Below are 27026 nucleotides of genomic sequence, written 5' to 3' on the forward strand. Positions count from 1 at the left end.
AAGACTTCCCAGTATTTCTTTGTTGCAATTGGGAGATCACAATAATTAACCATAATAAATAAATAAACAATAATAAATAAATAAACAAAAACAATAAATAAACACTAGATCACTATGGCATAAATGCAGCACTACTAAATACAAAAAAGAGAGATCGACTTAGAACATCACTTGACTTGTTTTATAATTATTTGTTCAGCTTTGTTTAAAACATTAGCTGAAAAAAAATGGTGTATTTTTCCCCGAAGAACTTACTTATGCATTATGCGGTCTCTGTCACCATCTTGTGGCAGAACGTCAACCGTTCTCTGCTCAGTATGACAGGCTAGCTGCCCACGCACTGAATCTGCGAAATTATGATTATTTAAAATAGGCACTATCCTATACATTTATATTTACATAAATCAAGCAAGCAAACAAACTATGCCTAACCATACTTGACCTGTCAGAAAATATGTACTTGTAGGAAACATTTATTTGATTGATTTTATCCCGTCTCTTACATTGTTTTCAAGACCTTGTCTTTGTCAACAGGCAAAGTTCAATTCGGCGTCAGATGAACCAGTCTAACCCTGACTTCACAGTAACCCAGTTCCAGAGGCAGGACTCGCTGACAGGCATGAGTCTGGGCCAGCTGAAACCAGAACTCTACAAACAACGATCCCTTGATGGCGAAGACAGTCGAAGCAGTCGTGTGGGCAGCTGTGGACGCCTACACTTTATTCTTAAATACGACTGTGACCTGGAGCAGCTCATCGTCAAGATTCATCGAGCCCAAGACCTCCCTGCCAAGGACTTTTCTGGAACCTCTGACCCATATGTTAAAATCTACCTTCTCCCAGACCGCAAAACTAAGCACCAGACCAAGGTGCATCGTAAGACTCTGAACCCTGTCTTTGATGAGGTCTTCCTCTTCCCTGTGGCGTATGCAGATCTGCCCACAAGGAAGTTGCACTTCAGCGTCTACGATTTTGATCGATTTTCACGCCACGATATTATTGGGCAGGTGGTGGTTGACAACTTTCTGGATCTAGTGGACTTTCCCAGGGAGACCAAACTCTGCAGGGACATCCAGTATGTGTCTTCGGTGAGTAGTGATTTATTTATTTATTTTTTTTTTCAATTCTCTTTTGCTCGACATCCACCAAGTGGGATTTGCAGTGTTTCAGAGAATGGCAATTGTAAAAGGTACTTGTCAATTTGAACCTGACACATTTTAACATCATTAAATACAAAACATTTGTGGGTCAACTGTGAGATTTAGAGACATATATATTATTTTCAATTTCTAAAAGATGACTTTCTTTCTTTCTTTCTTTCTTTCTTTCTTTCTTTCTTTCTTTCTTTCTTTCTTTCTTTCTTTCTTTCTTTCTTTCTTTCTTTCTTTCTTAGATTTAGATTCCCCTCTAAATACTCATTTTAAATAATCTATATATTTTAGTATACATTGACATACTTATAAGCTACAACACAAATCAATAAGATTAGATGCTGTTTCGTGCTGCATTACAAGCTTCAATACAAATCCAAACACACCAAATATATCATAAAAATAGGCAAAAAATGTCACAGTTGTTTTAATATGCAATGCATTTGTTTAATTAATGGACCAAACTTTAGGTGCCTACTTCATTGATAATACTCCCTATGGAGATTGAAAAACAAATTTGTCAGAGAAAAAATGGTCAGAGAAGCGATCACCACAAGACAAATGCTGGGTCAAAATTGACAGCCAAACCAACTGCAAACAGTTGCAAGCAATGATGTTACAGTTTAATATGGTTTAACAACCACAGGTAGCTGATAGGGATGCAACGATTATAGATATTGGTTGCACGATTATAGTCTGAGGAATAATCAGGGTTTCACGGTTATCACGATTATTATCAATTCATCAATTTCAAAACACTACTAGTTTAGAAAATCAAATGAAAACTCCTAATATTTGAAAGTGTTATTTATTGCTGCTCAGGAACAAAAGCAGAAAATAATAATAAAAAAAGTTTTTGATTTAAAACATAAGTAATTGTTATTATCTTTGTTTACACATACATACATAATCATTTTAATGATTTGTAATCCTTCGTAGGGCTGTGCAATTAATCGAATTGTGTAATAAAAGTTGAAAATAAAAAGACATGTGAAAAAGAAACCATATCAGAGTAGCACTATTCTTAAGTGACAGCGCGCAATATTCCTGCTGCCGCCTGTTTTTTTTATTAATCAAAACCTAAAAGGAGAAAATCCCTCACGGCTCTTGGGACTTTTTTTTTTTCTTCTTACAGTGAAGATGCTTAAAGCACATGTTAAACATAACAGATTAAATAACTAATTTATTTTATCTTTGCTATGTTGACAGTACATTATATTTTACTAGATATTTTTTTAAGATACCAGTGTTCAGCTTAAAGTGCTATTCAAAGGCTTAACTAGTAACAGACAGACTAGTTAATTAGACAACAGTAGTTTCTTCTGCAGACAATCAAATATATATATATATATATATATATATATATATATATATATATATATATATATATATATATATATATTTCTTAAAGGGGCTAATAATATTGAGCTATTAAAATAGGTTTCAAAATATTCAAACCTGCTTTTATTCTAGCTGAAATAAAACAAGCTTTTCTTCTTCTTCAGAAAAAAAACAAAAAAACATTATAGGAAATACTGTGAAAAATTCCTCAGTTAAACATCATTTGAGAAATATTTATATATAAAAAAATCACAGAAAGCAAATAATTTTGACTTCAACTGATAATCGTGTTGAATAATCGTGATTGCAATTATGAATAAAATAATCGTGATTATGATTTTTCCTATAATCGAGCAGCCCTAATCATTCATCTAACACATGTTTGGTTACATTGCACTGAAAGCTGCTACAGTGTAAGATGTTTTCAACTGAGTGCACCTGGAAGGCCTATATGCACGAACAAGCTGAACATCTCCACTGAAAAAAAAAATTTACTTGCATGAGGAAAATCTCAGTAGCAATGCAATAAGCATGCAAAACAATGCTTTTGGGAAAAAGATCTGTATAGTTTGTGAATCATTTACACTGGTTTTGTTAAACAAAACAAATGGTTCATTTACTGTTGATTCAAAAGAATTATGTTCACAATAAATTAAATCATGAACAAATTGAATTCAATAAATTGAATCATGCACTTGCATTACCACATTTAAATGTATAAAGGCTTCAAATTCATCTGTAAAGCTATTGTTTGACTTTACATTTTTTATTTTTAGTATGATTTGTATAGATATTTTACTGAATGCAAAGTCAATTCTAGGAGAATCGTATATATTTTTTATTATGTATGAATATATATATATATATATATATATATATATATATATATATATATATATATATATATATATATATATAATTCTGAGAAATCATATGAAATGATAATAGTCAAGATTCAAAATATGGGAAATCTAAAAAAACAGTTATTGTATTAAAAATATTTCAGGATCTTTTTTTAATATTTCAAGATTTATTTATTTATTTTTTTTTCAGATTGGACACTGAATCCATTGATGCTGATACACATTTTGTTGCAAGTAGGCATATATTGCTCTGGATTGAGGTGTTACACCCTTTTTCAGATATATACATCAAATAAAAAAGTTATAAATAATAAAAAGTAAAGTAAAAAGTGTGATAAAGCCTACTACGAGTTGCTAAATTACTTATTTTTAAAATATATATATATATATATATATATAATTATGTTTAATTTCATATTAAATTTAGAAATTACATTAAAATTCAAATTAATCATTTTGGTAATCTATACCTTTTGGGTGTAACTGTAATTTGTTTACCACCTATTTAAAATTTAATTGTAATCAAATACAATAACTTTTATTTTGTATTTTAAACATGCAAAGCTGTTACATGCATTACTTCCCAGCTATGTTTATTTACTTTAAAAACGATGCAAGCAGTGTCTCTAAAACATATTTCTGTTTTTGTTCATCAGAACATTGCTTTTGCTTAGGAAATTGGTGATGCTTAAAAAAGAAATGACATATAGTGTTTGTTTTGATTGCTGAAAAGCAAAGCAATCACCAGTCTACAGAATTTCCTGTTTCACTGATGCACAAAATAAAATGCTTAGTTTGGTTTGCATTATTTGCATTTTCCTTTTATTTATTTTATTTTTTTCTTCATCTTTAAATTTACTGAGATGTACTACAGACAAGAGCAGCAGGATATTGGAAAAATCTGACATTGCGCCATTTTATTTTGCTGTAATTTATATTGCGGTATGCATACAATTTCCGTAGATGACTTGAATAGCTCTATTTGTGATAAAACAATTAACTTTGATTGAAATAATCTTGTAGAGGAGTGAATCAAAGAAATTGCAAGAATAAATAAGATGGGGCAAAGATAAAAGTGAAATAAGTAGTCGGATTTACAGGTACAGTAATACGAAATTATCATGATAGTTTGATCCTGCTAATGATAGATCACAGTATCATATCACAAGAAAACCATCCACGTGATATTTGTAAATGAAGAGAGAAAAATGCATCAAAAAGCTATTTAATGCATTTTTTGTTATTAGCAGCACATCTATTTTCTAGAATTGCAGCATTGATATACAGGTATGTTCAGTCCACCATTATGAGAAGTGCCCCCTATTGCATATCACTGTTACACCCTTATTATTAAATAATTAATTGTAATTTAAAATTTAAATAGTGTACATTCTTCATTGCTGATCATCAATGATAATGCCACATTCCAGATTATGCGATGTGACTATTGCAAATGCATACATTGTGAAATCAATGCTGAAACTATGTATTGTGCAGCCCTACTGCAGACACATCCCATCCATTTCATGAGCACAATTTGGACTTCTGTTGCAACTAAACTGAAGTAGACCAGCTGGTGAACATCAAGTCCACTGATGCACAATAAATATCAGAATGTTGGAATAAGTCAGGAATAATATGCAGTCAGCCAGTCATTAACACAAAAACAAACCCTGGTTATTTGTCAGGACCGAGAGTCCTCTGAAGCATAGCAATTTTGTGTAACCCTAAAGGGGTTTATTTTGCAATTGACAACATGTGATTGTATTAATAAACTACTTCTGGACATGGTTTATTAATAAACATATGTACATTTAATATTGATGAGCTGGTATGATCCCATAATTGTAAGGGGGGAAAGAGTGCATGAAGAGACACAAAAGGCATGGCTGGATAGGAAATTATTTTCAGAGGGATACAGAATAATAAGGCATTGGTTTTCTATCCTGAGCTGAGCACGTACATGTCTTATCTGACACATTCAATCCTGTCAGAAACAATTTATACCTGCAACAGCCCACTGGTACAGTGAATGAAAGAAAATGGATTGTTCAGTATGGTGGCTTTTGTATGGCAAGTCCCACATACCAAATAAGAGAATTTGAGTCTGTAAAGTCATTGTCTGGGTTGTATGGCAGTTCTTGCTTTTTGATGGCAACGTAGCGAAAATGATATGTGCAACTGCAGAAGATGTTGGAGGATAGAAATAGCAAACTATTTCTACAAATGCTTTTGTTATATATTTGCTGCATCTTCTCAGCCCTGCGTATGCACCTTTGCAAAAATACAAATAGTATTTTGTGTGTGTATCTTGTAATCTTATGTTGTGGGTATAAATTGTCCTCACTAGTATTGTCAGGGTTCTGCCACTCTGGTCTTGTAAATTCTTGTTTTGGTGGCAGAGCCCGGGCACTAGCTGTCTTGTCCTGTTTCTGTCTTTGTGTGTCTCCATGGGTGCGCGCGCCTTCCTTGGGGTGCGCAGAGTGTGCGCGCTCCCGCTTTATGCTTTATGCGGCTGTGCGGGCTCTGCGTGCCTCCGACGCGCGCTCTTGTACTAGTGTTTGTGTTTGTTCTGTCAGCATTGCACTGCTTTATTCTCGGCGCCTCCGTCTAGTTGGTTTCAGTTTTGGTTGGCGCTGAGATGAAGCATGCGCGTTGCTTATGTGTGAGCGCACGGTAAGGTGTTTATCTATCGTGTGCTCGTGTCTTGCGTCTCTTGTCAAAGCACGTGGCTCAGTGTTTACATTGTGGTCACGTGCTTTTGTTGTGTGCTTCAGTGTTGCTTGTTATGAACACGCGTTTAATGAGTTTTCTCATTGGCTGCGTGTTCTAGTCTCGTTTTATGTGAGCGCATGGCTTGTGTTGTCTCTCTTTGTCATGCACTCTCCTGTCTATTGTCTTGTCCCACCCACCTTGTTATCCTGTTTGTAATTATTATTTTCACCTGTCCGCCTGTCTGTTAATTGGTTTGTCTTTCCTATTTATTCTCCTAGTGTGCTCTGTTCTGTGCTGGTCCGTTGTTGATTGTTTCCATCCCTGTTGTACGTGATTTGCTGATTCTGTTCTACAACAGTGGTTTAAAGTTGTGTGTCTGCCAAGTTCCAGATCTTGTCTAGTTAAGTGTATAATATAATGTTGTGTTTTTCCCCACATGGGGAGATTTGAGTTTTGATTTTGTTTTATTTTTCAATAAATTCATTTCCCGCATTTGGGTCCTCGCCTCCTCTTCATCACCCCCATACCGTGACAAGTATAACAACTAGCGGCTTGGTTCACACTGTGGTTTTTGAGTCGTGTATCAGCCCATTTTTTTTCAGATGAGCAAAAAAAGGAGGAGATAAATGTCATTTTTTGTCCATTTATACAAAACTATCAGTGCAAAAACCATTGGTTTTAAAGAACAGAACTTATAACCTGTCATTTTAATAAAAATAAAAATCAAGAAAGAACCAGCTGAAAAAAAAGGAAAATATTCAATACGAAAAATGATCTTTGCTACTGTTGCTGATAATGCTAAATAAAATGTGCATCTTGTGCAATATGCCATATTTATTTTCAATGAATGATTTAACAATTCACACATAAAACTTCATGTTTCACTATAGGTGGATCATTTTTAAAAACCTATTCAGTGACATAATTTTAATAGTTGTTTGTCGCCACTCATTGGTTACACATTGTAATTGCTTAAACACTCACCAGTGTCAAGTTCCATTAAACAGGGATTTTAATTATTACCATAAACATCAGTGTTTATATCTCAACTATAAACTATCTCAACTATCCCAGTACTTCTGTGTTATTTAATTGTTTGTAACTAACTGAAAACGTGTAAGAACTGAATCTCTCTCTATTAACCGCAGATTTGGTTTTGAAGGATTAATAAACATATGCAAACCATTATCAGTTATAATTCATGTTTCAAGGGTTTGAATTGAGATCACAATCTTTTAATGTTTAACTGTGCAGCTTTACACTAAATGCATTAATGCAGGCTAAACAAACAGTGTCAGAAAACACCTTTAATTATAACCTAAGAAATCATTAAGGTCCCACCTCAACTTTTTCCGTCATCATTATATTTTACAGGGAAGTCAAATTGCTTTCATTCACATGATTTAAATTACGTGGGAGGTGATTTCTCTCTGCAGTTGATATACATATTGTATTAAACTACAAGTTTAAAAAAAAAGGTTAGTAATCCATGGGTCACATGCATTCCAAACTGTGGGTTGTGATTAATATGGATTACTGATTACCCATGAACCATTAAACCCCTAATAACAATAATATTAAAATATTTACCTTATTTCTTGACACATGTAAAAATGCAGATAGTTTCCTGAAAGAGTTGTGTTTAGGGGTAAAGTTGGTGTAGAGGCATCATTTTAAAGGTAGCTGTGTGTGTGTGTGTGTGTGTGTGTGTGTGTGTGTGTGTGTGTGTGTGTGTGTGTGTGTGTGTGTGTGTGTGTGTGTGTGTGTGCGTGTGTGTGTGTTTGTGTGTGTGTGTGCTAAAATTGAAAACACACTATTGCTTAATTCACTTAATCACCACCATCCTCAGCTAAACAAAGTCCTGTGAAGCCATGGTTACACTACACTTTTCGCCTCATGACTCATGTCAAGTTCAAGCTTGGTGAACTCAGACCTGCGAAATCGCATCATGTGATCGTGTGAGACCAATGGAAGGTCAAAACATGACCTCTCTGTACAGAAATTAAAAATATGGAGCAATTACTCACTTTTTTAAAGCATAATCAACTTGCTTAATCCCTTCCCTTTTTACAGCACCATATGACATAATTTTGGGTTACACCGTACAATAACAGTACAATAATAATGATGTGCTAATATGTAAACTAAACATTAATTAATCATGAACTAATGATTGCATATGCAAATCATTAACCAACTTTAACAACAATATGACTCCGAAGAGTTCCTGTGAAAAACGGCTACCTTAATTACTTGTTATTTTTTTTGTTATTTAATTTACTTGTTATCGTTTGTTAATTAATGTATTAATTACCACATTAGTTGATGCTTAATTTAACCATCATGATATCATGATATGTTAATATATATTTATGGCATGACTTGGAGGGGCACATCATTATTAATCCACTCTTAACTACTCATAAACACTGATTAACAATAGAAAAGTGTTCAGTCAACATCAACATGAGCAGTTTAAACACAGGAGTTGATAAGTAGTTAAGGATGAGTTATTGGTGATGTGCCCCTCTAAGTAAGACTCAAGATCATAATGGTTGCATTTAGCTTAAACTTTAATTAAACTTTTGAATTAATACATTACTCATTACATTGACTCATGTTGTAGTTAAAGTTAGTTCATGATTAGCACATGTATTAACTCATCAACTCATCATTAATTCAAAATAAAGTAATGTTTACATATTATTACATCATTATTCATGTACTGTTTTTGTAAAGTGTTATCGAAATGTGCAAGCTCAATCTCTAGTGTGACCGTGGCTTAAGAAATATAGCAACTGGTAAAATAATGTAATTAATATTATAGGTGCCATAGAATGCTTAATTTGTTCTTTGATATCAGTTGCAGTGGTTCTCAATTCTGGTTCCTTTTTACCTTATTTGGAAGGCTCATGAATATTATTGAGCTCTGCTCTTATACTGCTGTTGGCTTATGGCTTTCTCATGACACTCACACATGTACAGTAAAATACATGTGCAAATAATACATCAGTTGTCAAAATATTTGATCAGAGTGAGTAGATGTCTTGTCAAATGACAATACCTAGTAATGTTGAGTTCAGACTGCTTGTATTTAAAGTAGTCATGTCATATTGCATGACTATCTGGGGTAGTGTTTTGTTGCTGCTTTGTTTACACTGCAAGATGGATCGGCGACAGGGGTTTCACACTGCATGTCTTTACAATAGGAGATTGCTGTGGTATTGCTCAGATGACAAATCATACAGACACAAATGTTCCTGCCAAATTTCCACTAGTTTTTCCTCCATTTCTTGGGTCCAAATAGACAAAGAAACACTTTTAACTTCTCCCCCAGCTTATCGCTGGGCTGCAGATACACATACTAGTGGATGCTACTCACTCATTAGCTGTAGGTGATCGTCAATGCTATTTTCAATCAGAACACATTTCACATGGCATGACTTGAATCATTGACAGCTCCAGCTACTTAACAGGCCAAATATCTGATGGGTGTCCGTGACTCATCAGCGATTCTCTCAGATGGCATCTATGACAGTTCACACTTTGTGATTGTTACTCGCGTGAACGAGCACCAATTTGCCTGTGATTTCCAATATTGTCTGAATGCAGCCATTATGATGCAAGCTGAGATTGCATCACTCAGCGATGCAATGTCAGACACAATGCACTCAAATGGAGCGAGTGATGTCACTGTGAGGGGTAGGGTTACGGGTGAGGTGAGGTGAGCCTATTAGAAAGCATTGGATGCAGCTCAGATTGCACTGCACCAGGTCTGCATCCAGACCCCTCTCGTGATTTCGGACATTCATTTCTCAAAACCTGTCAGCGTCAATATCGGGGCTAAAATCATGCAGTCTGAACTCGGCATAAGAGCCTCACGATGAGCTATGTTTAGGCAACTAACTCTGCTCCTCCATTACTGCTCCTGAGTTATTTATTGTGAATATCAACCTTAGCATAAACAGGTGAGATTTTGAAGTTATTTGCGGTTGTTTTTAACTCTAGAAAAAACACAGAAAGAGATGCGTGATATGACTATACTTATATTTTCATTCAACTCAAACAGCCATCTGTTGCCTCATTACAAATTTATGCTGGAGATTTCAAAATATACAATGTGGATTCTGACAAGCTATACATATATCAGGTAATGTTACTCCATGGCCATGCATGGCTCTCTGCTTTCTTCTCTTGTTAAAAGCCTGTCTATTTTTTTTTTTTCAAATTATGCCACATACAGAGAAAATATAAATGAGCTATTAAAAACTTTAAGGGAAACACCAGGCGCAATAAAGCACAAGGTCTGCTATTTTCAGACCAGCACAACCCTATTATTTATGTTTTTCAACATGTTGTTTTAATAAAAAATCTATTTGCACCCCTTTGTAGACTCATGGCTAGGACAGTCTAGAAAGGAGGTGTGTTAACGAGCATTGTTGGCGCGTTGCTATTTTGAGTAAATAAAAAAGACTTCGTCATTAACCAAATAAAAGCTTGCCCTTTTTGTATGCGGTATAAGAATAAGACATGTGTTTGGATATAACTCAGTTGTTTGACCACACTTTGTTATTATTGTTCATTTATTTGTTTGAAAGGGAGTGGGAGATTAGACCATGCTATACTCAAAACACACCCATAACTCATTGAGAGAATAAGCACAACCCAGTTAGACAGTTTTTCGTCTCTAAAATAGCAAAAGTGGATGTAGACATGCCCTTAATGCTTTTGAGCCGTGTGCTGCGTTCACACCAGACATGGAAGAAGTGTCAAGCGCGAGTGATTTACATGTTGTCAATGCAAAGACACAAAAAGACATCCTGCAACGCGATACGCTTGAATTAGGCGTTTGAATTAAATCTGAACTTTAGCGGACATTCGCACTGCGTAACCAGTCTGGAGCTTTCTTATGTAAGGGTGTGATTATGACGTAGGCGACTGTTGTTGGTGTCCCAGGGGGAAATCTTCTTGCCGACACAGGACAACAGTTCATCAAACTGGGCTCGGCTTAGTCTGAAGCACGGCTAAAATATTTAATCATCCAGGTAGTTTGAGCTCACAGTGCTGGGTGCACTTCAGACTGGGTCTAGTGGAGCTAGTGGAAACTGCGCCAAACAAATTAAAACTGTTTTTCAGACTTCCTAAAGCACTTAAACACAGCTATTATCTCAATAAAATCCATGTTAGCCATTTAGCAACGAAGCTAGTGTCACTGGGAAGGCACAAGCCCTGCCCATCACGCGAATCCACGTCTAATTTGACGCTCGAATGAAGCAGATTTGACGCATCACTTATCTGCACGTACCGCATCTGGTGTGAACACAGCATTAGACTTTGCGCCCAGATCGTTAAAATGGAGCCCTAAACTTTTATGATTTTACAGTCACACGATTTACATGAGAACAAGAAATTAATGGTGTCTGATCCTTACTGTATATATTCTCATCATGTACTGAACAATTATTATTCAGCTATTACACCTTTAACTAACACGTCTTATTGCAGTTGAATTCATTAAGAATGATCTGAACTGAACTAAAGTAAAGTCTCTTTCAATTCAAGTCAGATCACTCGGCAGGCATCTTTGGAGACTCACTGGGGCAGGCAGCTATTTTCGGTTACATAAGTACAGTTCGCTTTAGAATGGGCCTATTCTCTATTTAAACTGACTTTTGCCCTTTTTTCCCATTAATTTCCACGCTTCTTCATTATCTCTACATATCCCCCTGAGATCGTTTCTGTAAGTATGTGCTACCTCTCCCTGAGGGAAATAGCACTGGGGGTGTTGGGAAAATGGCTTTTGAATTGGCAAAGATGATTGCTTCTGTCTGCTTCTCTGACCTCTTTGTGCGATCAGTGGCTTGCATTCTCTGTTTAGAAAGGAATGTCTGTACAGGATCAGACATCACGGTTGTTTCATCCCGTGGGGTTGCTATTTTAAACACATTGTCACACATCAAGAATCTGTGAATACTGTTTACATTTACTTGCTCTCTTGTTGTTCCGAAATGCCGTTCTTGCTCTCATGCATGCAAGATACAATTAAAAGCAAATTCTAAAGCATGCCTACACTGATCATCCTCCATACAAATTGTGTGTTACATACTAAATATGCTGAAACTGTATTATACAATGTTTGTGATATAATAACAGGAAAAGTTTGGAATGGCTTTAGGGTCATTCATTTAGTTATTTTGAATTGTATTGACTCTTTTGTTCATATTTAGGTGAACTATTCCTTTGAATCTGTTTTGTTGCTATGTATTTGCGATATATGCAGTCTTTATTGGAAGTTTTTTGAAACTGCTCTGGGGTGCGTTTCCATCGTTAGCCAACCAAGGTCGCAAGTTCCATCATTACAAACATTTGTTAATTTGCCATTTCCCAAATCCATCGTTCCAACAAACATTCGTAAACTGAGTTGCAAACTTGTATGCTTGCAACCACACCCCTAGAGCTGTAGTTAGAAGCATAGTTCCTCGGGTGAATTTCTGAAAACCATCGTTAGGGGCCGATCACACCGAACGCGCCATTATGTTGAAAAACGCGAGGCGGACCTCACTGCCTTTTTGTTGACAAGAAAAAAAGCAGTGCGCTGCACGTTTTTATGTCGCTAGGCAACGACTGGATCAGCTGGGTATTTTGCGATAGTGTTGCTGTTGAAATTAATATAACTTTAAAGGGCACAAAGTCTCCCCCTTTTTAATGATTTACTATTAATATTATGGTTCTTCTGAGTGTGCCAGTTTAGGTTCAGTTCAACACCCAGCTCAGATGTTTTTATTATAATGTGTTAAAAAGTGTCATGTTGGGGGCGTTTAAACAGTTTGCTGTTTCAGGGGAGTGTTGCTTTACAGTTTGGCTTCCCGCCCAACGTTACAAGGGGGCGGAGCCAAGAGCTCCCATGCTCTGTGTTTGCAACAGACAGGCTGACAGACAGAGAGAGAAGCTAAGCTAAGTTAGGATAAGCATTCAGTCGTACATGTACAACTCGGACACAGACCAAGCAGAGTACAAAAATCATCGTGTCTTTGTATAGTCTTTGTGTACAACAGCCAAGCTTTTACTCCGAGACTAATAAGCGCACACACTGAGGCCCCGTTTACACTAGTGCGTTTTAGTTTTAAAACGGCGCTTTAGAATGAAAACGATCCGCGTCCACACTCGCGTTTTACCCAGCGTTTCTGAACTGCTCTCCGTCCACACCAAAACGCTGAAAACGCACATCACGTGACCACACACACACACTTTGGCAATCGCTGGAGCCCATCTACCCAGATGAGAGCTCTGCTAGTCGGACTTCTCATCAAGCATCTCCCGCTGGATCTAATCTCACTATATTTATTAAACGGGCTATTTCATTCATCTTGTTGTCTTTATCTAACGACATATTCCCTGACTTTGGTCATTGGAATCTATTACTTGTTCTCAGGTAACGTGTTTTGGCTGAGCGCAGAGATAAGTTAATGATTAATGTAACCACGTAGCCTACATTCTGTATATTGACTGATCGCTTGCCTTTATTTCCTATAATGTATAAACTTATTGTATGTTATACTTTTATAATGGCCATTATCGATTATTAAAACTGATATTCAGCAAAAGAGAGGGGATGTTTCGTATTTTCACTGAAATTGAAAGGAGGCAGTTGTTATCGGCTCCGTTTTGTTATAAATATCCACACAGTGAAGATGACGCTCATGCAGCACGACGCCTCAACATTTCTGCTGTCTGTTTAGTTGTTAATATTAAAATAAAAATAGGCAGTTCCTTATATCAAGTTTACATTTTATTGTTGAGAAAGTGAAACAACGTAGCCAAGGTGATGTGAATGAAGTTATAAAATACACGGTTCCCTGTGAAGATTGACGCGTGTCCTCGGTATGTTTTCCATATCAAACTGAGAAGAAGAGATGCAGCCTTGATCAAACTTGCGAAGTCTGAACTTACACGGAGAAGATTCAGGACTGAACTGTGTGTTAGGCTACTTAATATTGAGGAAAAGCCCCAATCAGAGAGGCGAATGTCTGCAGCCCCGCCTCCGTTTTCAGATGTCTCCGTCTTTCCCCATCCACACTGAGACGGAGCAGCAGCGTTTCAGAATGAAAACGGCCTCTCCAGCGTTTTCGAAACGCTTCGTTTTCGGCGCTCGAGAACTCCGGCGTAGTGTGGACGGATGGCGTAACCGTAGCAAAACTTATGCGTTTTCAAACTAAAACGCATCAGTGTACACGGGGCCTGAATTAACTTTGACTGAGGCACCGAATGTGCCTTGACACGGCACACCAGACACTCAGTGACGTGGCAGAAACATGAAGTGTCCCGAAACATCACGCCACGCATTCCAGAACTCCAAACACAAGCCTCCACCAGGGCTAACACAACAGCGTGCACCCCGACAGAAACCCACGCCCAGATCTCCGAAATGCACGGCGCCGTGCCACGTAAAAGGTACAAGCAATAATTCCGATTAGAGCGATAATGTGGAGGATATTGATCTTGTGTTGAGCCCAATGAGCCTTTCATAAAAAAAATAGAGAATTGTTGTTCCATTTGTAATATCGCTTTGACTTACATGCTGAAAATGGCAGATGTGCAACAAGAAACTGAGGATATGATCGTGATGCGAGGCTGTCAATCAATATTGGTGGGTGGGGGGACCGCTCTTCTACGTAAAGTTGCAGTCGGTTTAAAAACCGCTCCAATTGGTCCACCGTTTTTATGTTATTAAATTGAAAAAAAGGACTGTGTGTGTGTTTATATCACCACAATATGACGGTCTATACACTAAACTTACACACGTTTGTCCAAACACCTTGAAAAGTAGATTTTTCACCATAGGTGCCCTTTAATAGCTAATAATATTGTTTGTGAAGACATACAGCACTGGATGACTCAGAACAGCAATCACAAGTCTTGTCAATCTTCATATTGACTATAGCGCTTTAAAAACATTAATGACATTTTTAACGCAGCCATGAATCATGACAAAAGCTATATGTGACCTATTATTTAAAAGTGAAATTTACGTTACGTCTCCAAAACCTGGGAAAAAAAACAAAAAAACAAAAAAAACATAGCATAACTTAATGGTTGTAATTTATATACAGTAGGTTATTTATTAAGAAATACATGGCATGGGCCTGTTGGTTAGTTAGAACATTTCTGCAGTGGTTTGAATGTGTCAAATTGAAAAAATAGACTCTCGAAAATAATAATAATAACAATAATAATAATAATAATAATAATATTAATAATAATAATTATTATTATTATTAATACAATTATTAAGTATGACTTTTTTTCCTAATAAATAACCTGTTGTGCATTACAACCATTAGCAATTTATATAGTTCACATATGATATTAGAAAACATGTTAGCTATATGATTTTATGTTTTAGAATAGAATATGCAGTATTCTCAATAATATTTGTAAAGGAAACATAGACCATTACCGTTTACATGTGTTTCAAGTATTATGGAAAACAAATGCATCTTTTTACTAAAACTAATATTGGATTTTTTTAAATGCTTGTTTGTGCAGAACAATATAATTAGCACAAAAAATCATGCTTTTTTTCTAAAGAAGTTGCTCCACCACGTTTAGAGTGGAATTAAGGATGTTTTACAATATAACTAATGTGGTTCAAATGATTGATCTACAACAAATCAATTACAGTTTTGAGAAACACTTGTTACTACATAATTTTTTTCACAAATGATGCATCATACTATAATAGTTCAGCTGCGCATTTTTTCGTTGTTTTGGGAAATGCAGTCCTGGTCTATCTGTTTTTAACTTCAGTGGTTGTGTGGAACTAATTCATCAGATTGCTCTGTTCCAAAGGTTTATTTATTTTATGCACATGCAGCCATTTCTGCACACCATTACACTCAGAACACACTCAGAACACAAATCACACACCTGCATCAGTTCACATGGTCTCACATTTAAAAAGCTTCAAATACACCATGCGGAATGGCTACTCTGTGATATGTAAAAAGTTTTAGTATGATTTGCATAGATCTTTTACTGAATGCAAATTCAATTCTAGGAGAATCTTATATATATATATATATATATATATATATATATATATATATATATATATATATATACACACACACAGTTGAAGTCAGAATTATTAGCCCCCCTGAATTATTTGCCACCCTGTTTAATTTTTAAAGAAGATTTTGTCAACACATTTCTGAACATAATAGTTTTAAGAACTCATTTCTAATAACTGATTTATTTTACCTTTGCCATGATGTTAGTAAATAATATTTTACTAGATCTTTTTCAAGACACTTCTATACAGCTTAAAGTGACAATTAAAGGCTAAACTAGGTTAAAAAGTTAACTAGGCAGGTTAGGGTAATTAGGCAAGTTATTGTATAATGATGATTTGTTCTGTAGACAGTCGAAAGAAAAAAATAGCTTAAAGGGGCTAATAATTTTGTCCCTAAAATGGTTTTTATAAATTTAAAAACTGCTTTTATTCTAGCCAAAACAAAACAAATAAAGCTTTCTCCAGAATAAAGAAAATATTAGACATACTAAGAAGATTTCCTTGCTCTGTTTAACATCGTTTAGAAAATATTCAAAAAAGAAAAAAAAAATTCAAAGGGGGGATAATAATTCTGACTTCAACTGTATTTATATATTTTGATGCTAAAAGTACACTCAAAAACCTTTGAGGAAACTCCAGCATTATGGATGTGACATTTGCAGTAAAACTCAAAACATAAATACATATAGAAAGTATGTTAAAGAGCCCATATTATGGGTTTTTGAAAATTCCCCTCCATGTAGTGTGTAACACAGCTCTAAGTGAAGTGAAGTATCCAGCTAAGGCTTAAATCTGTAAGAATACAGTGTTTAAAACTGTTGATTCATCTATAAAAGAGTCGAATCATAGTGCTTCAAACGAGTCGCCTTGATACCGACTCATTAGGTGTTTCGCCATGACGTACGAACGAAACAAAGTTTTTCACGTGCACGCGCAAACCCGGGAGATTTCAAACCTGAGGCCCCGCCCTCTGACGCAGTAACCCAGACACACACACACACACCCACAAACACACGCACACCCACAAACACACGCACACAAACATGCCGGTCGATTGAAGTCACACTGCAGATGGATATATTGAGTCTCTACCCAAAGATGAAACATCAGCATTATAGCCAAGCAGTTGGAAACTTCTGGAAGCTACATGCTACAAAGAATACTTCATCTGAGTTTGTTAAAGGAAGGATCAGTAAAGAGTAACTGATGGACGTCAGGATGGGTTTCTTCCTACATTTCTCAAGTGTAAGTACGTGCGGTTAAAGTTGTTGCCTCGTTTACTCTAGCTTGCAAATGTATTTAGTTGTGATTTGTTACTTGTAACCGCGTGTACTGTATCAGGTTAACTGGATATATTATCTTATCGCGTGCAAAGTCACGTTAAAAACGCGACGCGTGCTGTTTGTTTATGGAGCTCCGTGCTAGAGTTCTGCTCCCGCGATTTATTCGGAAATGTATTCCCGCGCCGCAGAAATCTGGCGCGGGGAGAGAGAGAGAGAGAGAGAGAGAGCGAGCGAGAGAGAGAGCGAACGAACGAACGAGCTTTGTGTACTTTGTGCTGTGTGTATGTGTCTATACAGACAGCTTGGCTGTCTGGACTGTATACTGGGTGATATTTGGTTGTGTTCTCCGCTCTAGCGGGACCGGGCGCGGCGGGCAGAAAACGGAGCGGGTTCTCAGGCTAAAACCTGGCGGGTGCGGGCTGAAGCGGGAGCGTTGTCATCCGGAGGTGTGTGTGTGTTTTTGTGTGTGTGTGGTTTGGCGAGTACACGACTGTCTCCTTCGTTCGGTTATCCGTGGCACTATCCACTCGCCATAGTGTGGCAGCTAAAGTCCACGCCTACACTATCGAGCGTGTATGAACTGTGATTACTTTTTAAATTGCTGATTAGCTATTGGCCATTTCCCTCTCTGACTGAAGGCAGTCGACCAATCGCGACAGACTGTCATCGGCCCAATCAGCGCAGATTAGCTTCGCGCTAAGGAGGGGTTTGGGAACAAATGAATCACTGGACGATTCATACAGGAGTCGCTGGGATAATTAGATAAAAATAAATGCAGATTATAAGACCATGAAAGTGTTTTTTGACCTTGCATGCATATTAGACTGTTGTTGGAGACCCTTACAACCAAGATATGACCTTATTTCATGTATAATATGGGCTCTTTAACATCATAACATCTGTTTATATTTTCCAAAACAACTAACCAAAGACTTATGAGATCAGAAAAATATCAATCTGTTAAAATGTCATATATTTCAAATATAGTTGAAGGAAAATAAGCATGCGTTATGGATGTGGATGTGAGTTTACAGTATTCAACATACTTTGTAGAAATTCTGTGATTAAATTAATCTCATTTATTCATTCATTTTCTCTTTGGCTCAGTCCCTTTATTAATCTGGGGATGCCACAGTGGAATGAACCACCAACTTATCCAGCACGTTTTACGCAGCGGATGCCCTTCCAACCACAACCTAACACTGGGAAACACCCACACATTCTTGCATATGCTCACATACACTACAGCCAATTTAGCTTATTCAGTTATGTAGTAACTGTAAATGTATTAATGTACATTAATGTATTAATTGTACAGTTATGTAGTAATTAATATTTGTGTATTTCTATATACCCTGTTTGTATTAAGCAATGTAAAAGCGAGGCGCAAAACTAACATGCTCTGCCCTAGACAATAGACCAGTTTTGATCTGATCTATTGAACCGTCTATTTAAGTTCCTCAAAAAAGCAACGTGCCAGCAATGCACCTCAATACTCCTCTTTTTTTAGACCAGAACGCCTATGGGTACACATATAAGCGCAAATGCATTTACTATTTAAACAGCGTGGTGCAAAATGTCAAAACGACTCTTGCGCCAAGCTGAAACTAGCAAACAACAATTGGGTCATGCCTTGCGCTGCATTGCGCCGGGTGTATGATAGGGCCCAATTTCTAAAGTTCTAAAGTTCAATTTCAAATGGTTTATTTTATTTTATTATGTCTCCTGCTGCTTTCAGTAGTATGGCAATGCATGTCATGTAAAATGACAATTAATCTCACATTGTTAGCATTTAACAATGATCAAAGCACATGGAGGCTCAGCTGCAAGATGTAGAAGCTGTTTTAAAAAAATAAATAACAGATGTTGGTTAGAACAAAAACTCCCTTGAAACTCCCTAAAAACTTAAAATATTCCTCCTATCATATGCCGTTGCTTTTATTTAGATCACGATTTCAATCAGCCTTAAATCAGCATTTAGGCACGATAATCAGGCACACTCCTGTTGGTCTTTAATCTGGCAACCTGCTTTTGCTTGTGTTTTGATCCAAGTGTGCAATTCCTACCTAACCATTCTGCACCTTCAATGACCAAATCAATAATCATCTATACTATTATGTTGCCCATATATATATATATATATATATATATATACAGTTATATACAGCCCATATGTATATACAGTTGAAGTCAGAATTATTAGCCCCCTTTTGATTTAATTTAATTTTTTTCAATATTTCACAAATGATGTTTTACAGAACAAGGTAAAAAAAACATTTTTGTGACAAAATTATTAGCCCCTTTAAGCCTTTTTTTCAATAATCTACAGAACAAACCATCATTATACAATAACTTGCCTTAATTGGTGAAAAAAATAAACAGGGGCGCTAATAATTCTCACTTCAAATGTATATATATACACACACACACACACACACACACATACATATATATATATATATATATATATATATATATATATATATATATATATAGACACATACAATATATATATATATATATATATATATATATATATATATATATATATATATATATATATATATATATATATATATATGTATATATATATATAAATAAAATAAATGTATTGTGAAAATGTATTTGAATACCTAAGTTGAACAAATGTAAAATCAATTCAGCTTCAGAAAGAATCCAGCATCACAGGCCAAACCCTGATTCATCTAAACCCACTCTATTCTGCCAGACGTCTCAGCGATACCAATCTGGAGTCTAGTAAACAGAGCCTTTTTTTCCCAGTGCATAAGCAATGAACTGATTCTGATGGGGCATTTCTAAATAAATCACTGGCGACTGTCTGAAATTAACAGCATGAAGGATGCATGTTGACATTCAAAGCTCTCTGCCTTCTTCTAATTGAAAAAGAATAAGTAGAGCTCATTTAAGACACAACTCAAGCTAATGAGACAGATTTACCCTGATCTGTCATAACAATCCACAAATACAAAATTCATATTGCCAGAGAAAATGAGAAGCTTGTCCCAAATGGCCCCATTCAAACATGCAGAGGCTCAGGGCACAATTAACAGCAGAATATAGTGTATTAGTGCAGTTTCTCTTTCAGCTGAAATATAGACTATGACTTTAAGCTCATACAATTTTAAAGAAAAAGTTTATTTGCTTGTAAATTGTGATGATGTAAGTAATCAACTATTATGCAATCGCTAATCTATAGTTTAGTTGGACAGTAACAAGACATCAGTAACAGTGGTCTTTAATTTGAAATAATGACTGTCTAACTATACATCATATTAATCAACCACTTAGGCTAATTCTGAAAACATAGCCCTAAATAGATTTCTGGAGATTGTGAATTACATAGCCAAAATAACGCATGACTGCATTTAGTTTTTTTTTTTTTAAACTAACACTATGGGGCAGTATGACAACGTTTATTTTCATGATTACCAGCTGACTGCTTACCTCCATGTGGACGGCTTTCCTGCTGTTACCAGCTTGTCCATTTACCTTGCCATGTACGTCGGCAGACTTGACATTCAGAGAGGAGTTGACCACAAAAACAAGGTTTGAGTATGTTGAAAAAAATGGTTCAGGTAAAACAAAAACCAAAAAAAATGTAAATAATAGGGTGAGAAAGTGGTCAAATCTGAAAACATGGTAAAAATCAGGTGAGGGCTTTTCTTTTTCTGGATTGCTTTTTGAAACTGTCTGTTGGGTTTAGGGAAGTGGGTGGGTGGGTCACTTGGTGCTTTTAAAAACTATCGGTTGGGTTTAGGGAAGGAGGAGAGTAGGTCAGTCAGTAAATCATTCAGTAAGTTAGCAGCCTTTAATAAATTTGCAAATGGCAATCACAAAATACATTTTAAATCTGAAAAAGCAGGCTCTGGTGTATTAGCAAAAACAAAAACTACAACAACAAAAAAGAAGCTCCTGTGATGTCTTTGGTGCTCTCCAGAAATGTATATGGCAGTACTTTTTCATAATGAACCTGGGTTGAAATTATCATAGTGTTTACCAAAACAATTCCCTCATGTATTGATTTACCCTGAAACTTTTAAATTACTTTTTAAATTACTTTTTAAAATTTAAATTACTTTTAAATTACATGAGGAGTAAGTGCAGAAGGGAGAAGCTGTGAATAATAATAATAATAATAATAATAATAATATTAATAATAATAATACAACATTGTTATATTATTTTATTAGGTACAAGGTATATGAAGGGTGGAAGTTACTGTACATTTGGACAGTCATGAAACATTGGAGACAATATCAAAGTATGTATAGCTTTTACATAAATATTTTCTTTAAGATTATATTTACTGGTGTAAAAATTGCTGTCTTCTCATAGAGCATATCTGCAGACACTCTCGTTTTTCCCAGGAGACTCCATTTATTCAGACTCATCTACCGTTTTGTCATTTCTCCTGGAATTTAAACCCCTTCCAGCAGTCCTTAGCTTTTTGTGACAATATAGAACACCCCCAGATCGTCGACTATTCTGATGGCAGCGGTTGTTACCCTGCATAGGACAGACCCGGCTCAGCACTGCTACATTCCGTGTACTATATATGTAAGCTTGTAAATGCATGTCAAAGTCAATTCTTATTTAACCCAGGCTCATTCTGATTATGTACCCCTTTATACATTTAAGAGCAAATTACATCCCAGGAGCAGGGTTTATTTTATTTTTTTGGCAAATCAGCCGAGGCAGCTGTGTACGCTTTTTCAGATCTCAGATTTCTCTTGCAAGTGCCCTTCACGCCTGCTGTTTTCATGTAAATCCTCCAGAGGCCGCTGTCAACTGACTGAGTGATTGACTGATCAACCGACCGATACCCCCTCTCTCCCCCTTCCCTAAACCCAACGAATAGTGTTTTAAAAAGCACTGATTGACCTGCCCATCCCTTTCCCTAAACCCAACTGAAAGTGTCTTCAAAAGCAATCCAGAAAAAGAAAAGCCCTTATGGCAGCCTGGTGTTTACCACATTTTCAGATTTTACAACATTCTCACCCTGTTATTTACTTGTTTTTTAACCTGCTTTCTGGAACCGTCCATACGGAGGTAAGCGGTCAGCTTGTAATCAAGAAAAGGAACAGCATCATACCGCCCTGTACTGTTAATTTAAAAGATAAAATGCTGCCATATGTAGCTCTGGCAACTTAATTTGCGATACCCAGAAATGTATATTGGGCTACATTTTTAGAATGAGCCTATGTTGCCTTAGAATATTAGAATATTAGTAACATTTTTGTTTAGATTTAGGTTTAGGTTTAACAAAATAAGGCCCAATCCCCAATTCTGTTTTTTATACCCCTACCCCTCCCCTTTGCCCTCAACCCTTGAAACAGAGTGTGAAGAGGAAGGGCTTCAAATTTTACTCCTAAGAAATGGGACCCCACTACAACACCTGTACAAGTCATCATCTGTCTTGCTTCATATGAGATCAGACGAGCGTGACTGCTGTGGTGCTGTAGGAAATCACTGAAGGCAATGATGTCATGTTATCATAGCGATCTAATGTGGCAATAAGTTTGTAACTGTACTGTGCATTTATACCATGGCAATATTAATCTATGTAAACACACGAAGACAGCATTACCATTATACCAGACACTGTAAAAAGGTCATTCCCAACCACTAGACTTTTCTAACAGGGTATTTGAGTGATAGAATGTTGTGTGACTGCTATACAGGAGTTATTATGATAAATTATATTTATTTATTTATTTATTTATTTTTTATTAAGCCATGACGGTGAAAAACAAATGTGGTTATGAATGTAATAAAACATATGCTTGTTTGTTGTAAAAATTCATAATAATGACAAAAAATACAAATTTGTGCATCACCTTACTTCCGTGTGCAGCCATGCTGCCGTTGTAGATGGTGCATTCTGAAAAATGTTCTTACCCCTTGGTTTCGATTGTTGCCCTGAAAAATCTCAGTTTGAAGGGGTATCTAACCCTTCCCTTTAGCCCTACACCTTCAAGCAAAAAAAAATTGGTACACCACTACCCTTTCATGTGAACACTTAAAACGAGGGGTAGGCTAGAGAAAGGGCTAAGAGTGCAAAATTGGGATTGTGCCTCAGTTGATGTGTACCTGCAATAGTTTGCTATTCAATTTTGGCAGAGAGTGAATCAATACATTAATGACTAGTAATTGCTCATAGTTTTAATATTTAGTGTATTTATTTATAGATTAAATATAACTTACTTTCAGTCAACAGAATGTAAGTAAATAAAGTGTTACCTTCTCATTTACTTGTAAAAATGTGATGTTTTTCTTTAAAAAATAGCTAATTTACCAGGATGAAATATGTAATCACATTTTTAGATGGTTCACACACCAATTTGCACATGTTTGGGTCACACTTTTTTCAAAATTCATATTGCACGTACCTAAACTAGTGAAAACAGTAGTTTATGATCAATTATGGGAAAAAGCTGAAGAAACCAACCTTAGCCCCACATAATAGTACTTAGTAAATATTGGTTTAATTGCACAGTAACAGCTTCACCTTGGAATAAAGTGCAGACGTTTTCTTCTGTAGCTTTAATTTTATTAGTTTTTCCATGTTGATCTCATTTGCATTGTTTTTTCAGCTGATTTTTATCATTTTGACACCACAGTTCCACATGTACATACTGCACAGTAATATGCATTTACTAAAGTAATGATATTTAAATATTATATATGATTACTGGGTAATTACACACAGGCCTATGTATTGTGTACTTATTAAGAACTCATTTCATTGACTATAAGTATTAATTTAGTATAAACCCTGAACCAAATAGTTAATCTAACCAACCCTTGGATAAGTCCAGATTTTGCATATAAACCTACCTCCACAAATATAGCTGTGGTAAATCAGGCAAACTGTGTACGAGAAATCAGTCTAAAAGAGCATCAGTTGCCCTTGAACATTTGTTTACCCTCTCTAAATGGCAGGACCACCAGCTTCTCAGATCCTCTACAAAACTCATCAAACCTCTAGAATGACCTTTTCCTGTCAGAAGCAGCATGGCCTCTGGTTATCTTCAGCGTGAGCCTCGGGCATATAATGCAGTGTCAGATAGGAGCTCATAATGTCTCACTGTCACCCCATCACCTACATTTTTTGCAGCCTGTACATGGACTGTTTAGATATCATAGTTAAATGTCATGATTAAAACAAGTATATTATATATGAATATTAGAGTCTGACAGAAAGTAGTTTGACCCTTGGATACACCTGATGTGGACAGATGTGGACAGTTATTTTGCAGTTTAGTTAAGAGGATTAAGGTATTACATAATTTTCTAAGGTTTATGATGGTCAGTATAGAGATATTTAGACCATTATTTAATTCCCTGAATTAATAAATGCCCTAAAGCGGTATTCAATACTGTAGGAGGAGGTACTGTTGGGAATTATCTCCCACTCCAATCTTTAAAGAGGTCATACAAGGCATTTTTCTAATTTCTAATTGTTTATGTACATTTATATTGTTTTCTGTGGTTCACTGAGATTTATTTAGAATTTTACCAAGATCTTTACATCAATACATACACACACAAAATAGTAGAGATGTTGCCTCACAGTAAGAAGGTCACTGGTTTGAGCCTCGGCTGGGTCAGTTGGTATTTCAGTGTGGATTATGCATGTTCCCCACATTTTCCCCCACAGTCCAAAGACATGCACTATAGATCAATTAGGTAAGTTAAATTGTTCATAATGTATGTGTGTGATTACGTGTGTATGGATGTTTCCCAGTGATGGGTTGCAGCAGGAATGCTTAAATGTAAACATAGTTGTGTATTGCTGTACATCCTGTGTGTATTAAGCAAAGTGTACACATTTTGGACCTGCGTAGCCGCATAACTAATGCACTCTGTGCTGGACTTTAGAACAGCTTTTAGTTGGTCAACACGCAGTCTATTTCAGTTACTTGAATTAGCAACGCGCCAACAATGCACCTTAACACACCTCTTTTTTAGACCGAAACACCCACGAGTCCACAAAGTGGTACACACGGATTTGCTATTTAAACAACTAGGTGGAAATCGTGAAAATTACAGTTGCACTTATCTGAAAATAGCAACAAATCTCACCATACATGCACTGCGCCTTATTGTGCTGGATGTATGATTGTGTGTTTAGTTATAAAGGCTGATTTATACTTCTGCATCAAGCGCAAGTGTATGGTCTGGCACAGCCTTCGCTCGGTCGCATTGCACTACACATTGTTGAGACCAATCACAGAGCGCTATGCATTGTTGCGACACGTAGTTACATTTTTTGAGAGGTACACGCACAGCAATGTGTAGCGCTAGCTCTGTGATTGGTTGGCTAGTAGCACTGAGGAGCGTAGGCGGTGCTGAGAGATGAGAGCATGGTGGAACGATTGTTTACAATTGTCGAGTGCCATGAAGGAGCTCCAGATGAAAAAATTTCTTTTCTTTTCACCTTGATTAAAGTTGTTGCATGTCCACCCGTTCCTGCCTCTAAATGAGTTAGTTTTAGCTACCTGTAGCGTTCAGGAAAAACAAAACGCCCACAAAGAAACTTGACAAAGAGGAACACAAAAACCTTCTGCCAGCTAGCATTTCGGAAGTGTTATTGCAGAACAACACAAACAGCACATAAATAAATGGGTCAGGGCGATAAATCGACGCAGAAACTTAAATCAGCCTTCAGAACATTAATGTGATTGTCTATTGCTATGAATGGGAAGCATTTGGCATATTAAAATTGATAAATGGATTCTGCTGTGACAGTTTATAGTTTTGGTCAGTTGGTTTCAATAAAAAAAATGTTTGGTACTTATTAAAGGTGCAGTAGGTGATCTGCCAGTAGCATTAGTGAAATAGATTAGAAATTTTATGACCCTTCCCTGGCATCCAAAGCCACGACTCTTTAAGTCATGAACACATGAACGTGCACTCATTAGATATAACACTAGATCATGTCATTCACCAGTTAGAAAACTCTATAGACACACACTTTATCAAGCATAGTTGTTAACAGGCCAGCAGGTGCAGGAATTATATTCACAGACTGTCACTGTTCAAACTTCACCTCAGTAAAGCTGGTTAAGCAGAAGAGCACATTTACTTATGTTTTGTTATTAAACTAAATAAAAATCAGATCAAATCAGAGTGATAAAAACAGAAATATACTGTCATATTTTTATATTACACTTAAGTTTAAATTACGCAGAAAACGAGTGACTTTTCATTTTCAATTGTGCTCGCTGGTGGTCGTACATTGCTTGTTTTCATCAGCTTTTTCACTTGAACAACTAAGCGAATGCTTAGGTTTTATTTAACCGACTATATTATTGATGCTGTAAAAGAGACTCCATGAACTTAAAAGTGGACAATTTTCGCTGGACACAATAGTAACTCATATAACATTGATTCTAGGTTTAGAAAAGTTTTGATGCTGCATTTTTGGCAGAAGCCCTTTCAGAAACAATCTTTCTTTTCATGGATACAAGGCAACGCTGGTCTTTCAGAAAGAAGTTCAGATTGATGCAGAGTTTGCCGGATGACGTTTTTCTGTCAGCGGTAGATGTGTGCTTCATGTGTGCGCCTGAGTGACATAT

General features: G+C 36.2%; 1 protein-coding gene and 1 long non-coding RNA gene across 2 annotated transcripts in view; one reads left to right on the forward strand and one right to left on the reverse strand.

The window, feature by feature from the left end:
* syt9a (synaptotagmin IXa) overlaps positions 1-27026 on the forward strand; it is a 70349-nt gene that overhangs the window by 19665 nt on the left and 23658 nt on the right. Inside the window, exon 3 of the mRNA XM_087293237.1 lies at positions 535-1087. Within this exon, the coding sequence (XP_087149363.1) occupies positions 535-1087 (553 nt within the window). The remainder of the gene's footprint in view (positions 1-534; positions 1088-27026) is intronic.
* LOC147832851 (uncharacterized) lies at positions 9728-15119 on the reverse strand. The gene is made up of 3 exons (XR_015515059.1): positions 14480-15119; positions 14308-14444; positions 9728-13159 (listed from the first exon to the last, which is right to left on the reverse strand). It is a non-coding gene; the product is annotated as an uncharacterized LOC147832851 (long non-coding RNA).

The sequence above is a fragment of the Danio rerio genome, chromosome 18 (assembly GCF_052040795.2).
Source record: "Danio rerio strain M-AB ecotype USA chromosome 18, GRCz13ab, whole genome shotgun sequence".
Lineage (NCBI taxonomy): Eukaryota > Metazoa > Chordata > Actinopteri > Cypriniformes > Danionidae > Danio > Danio rerio.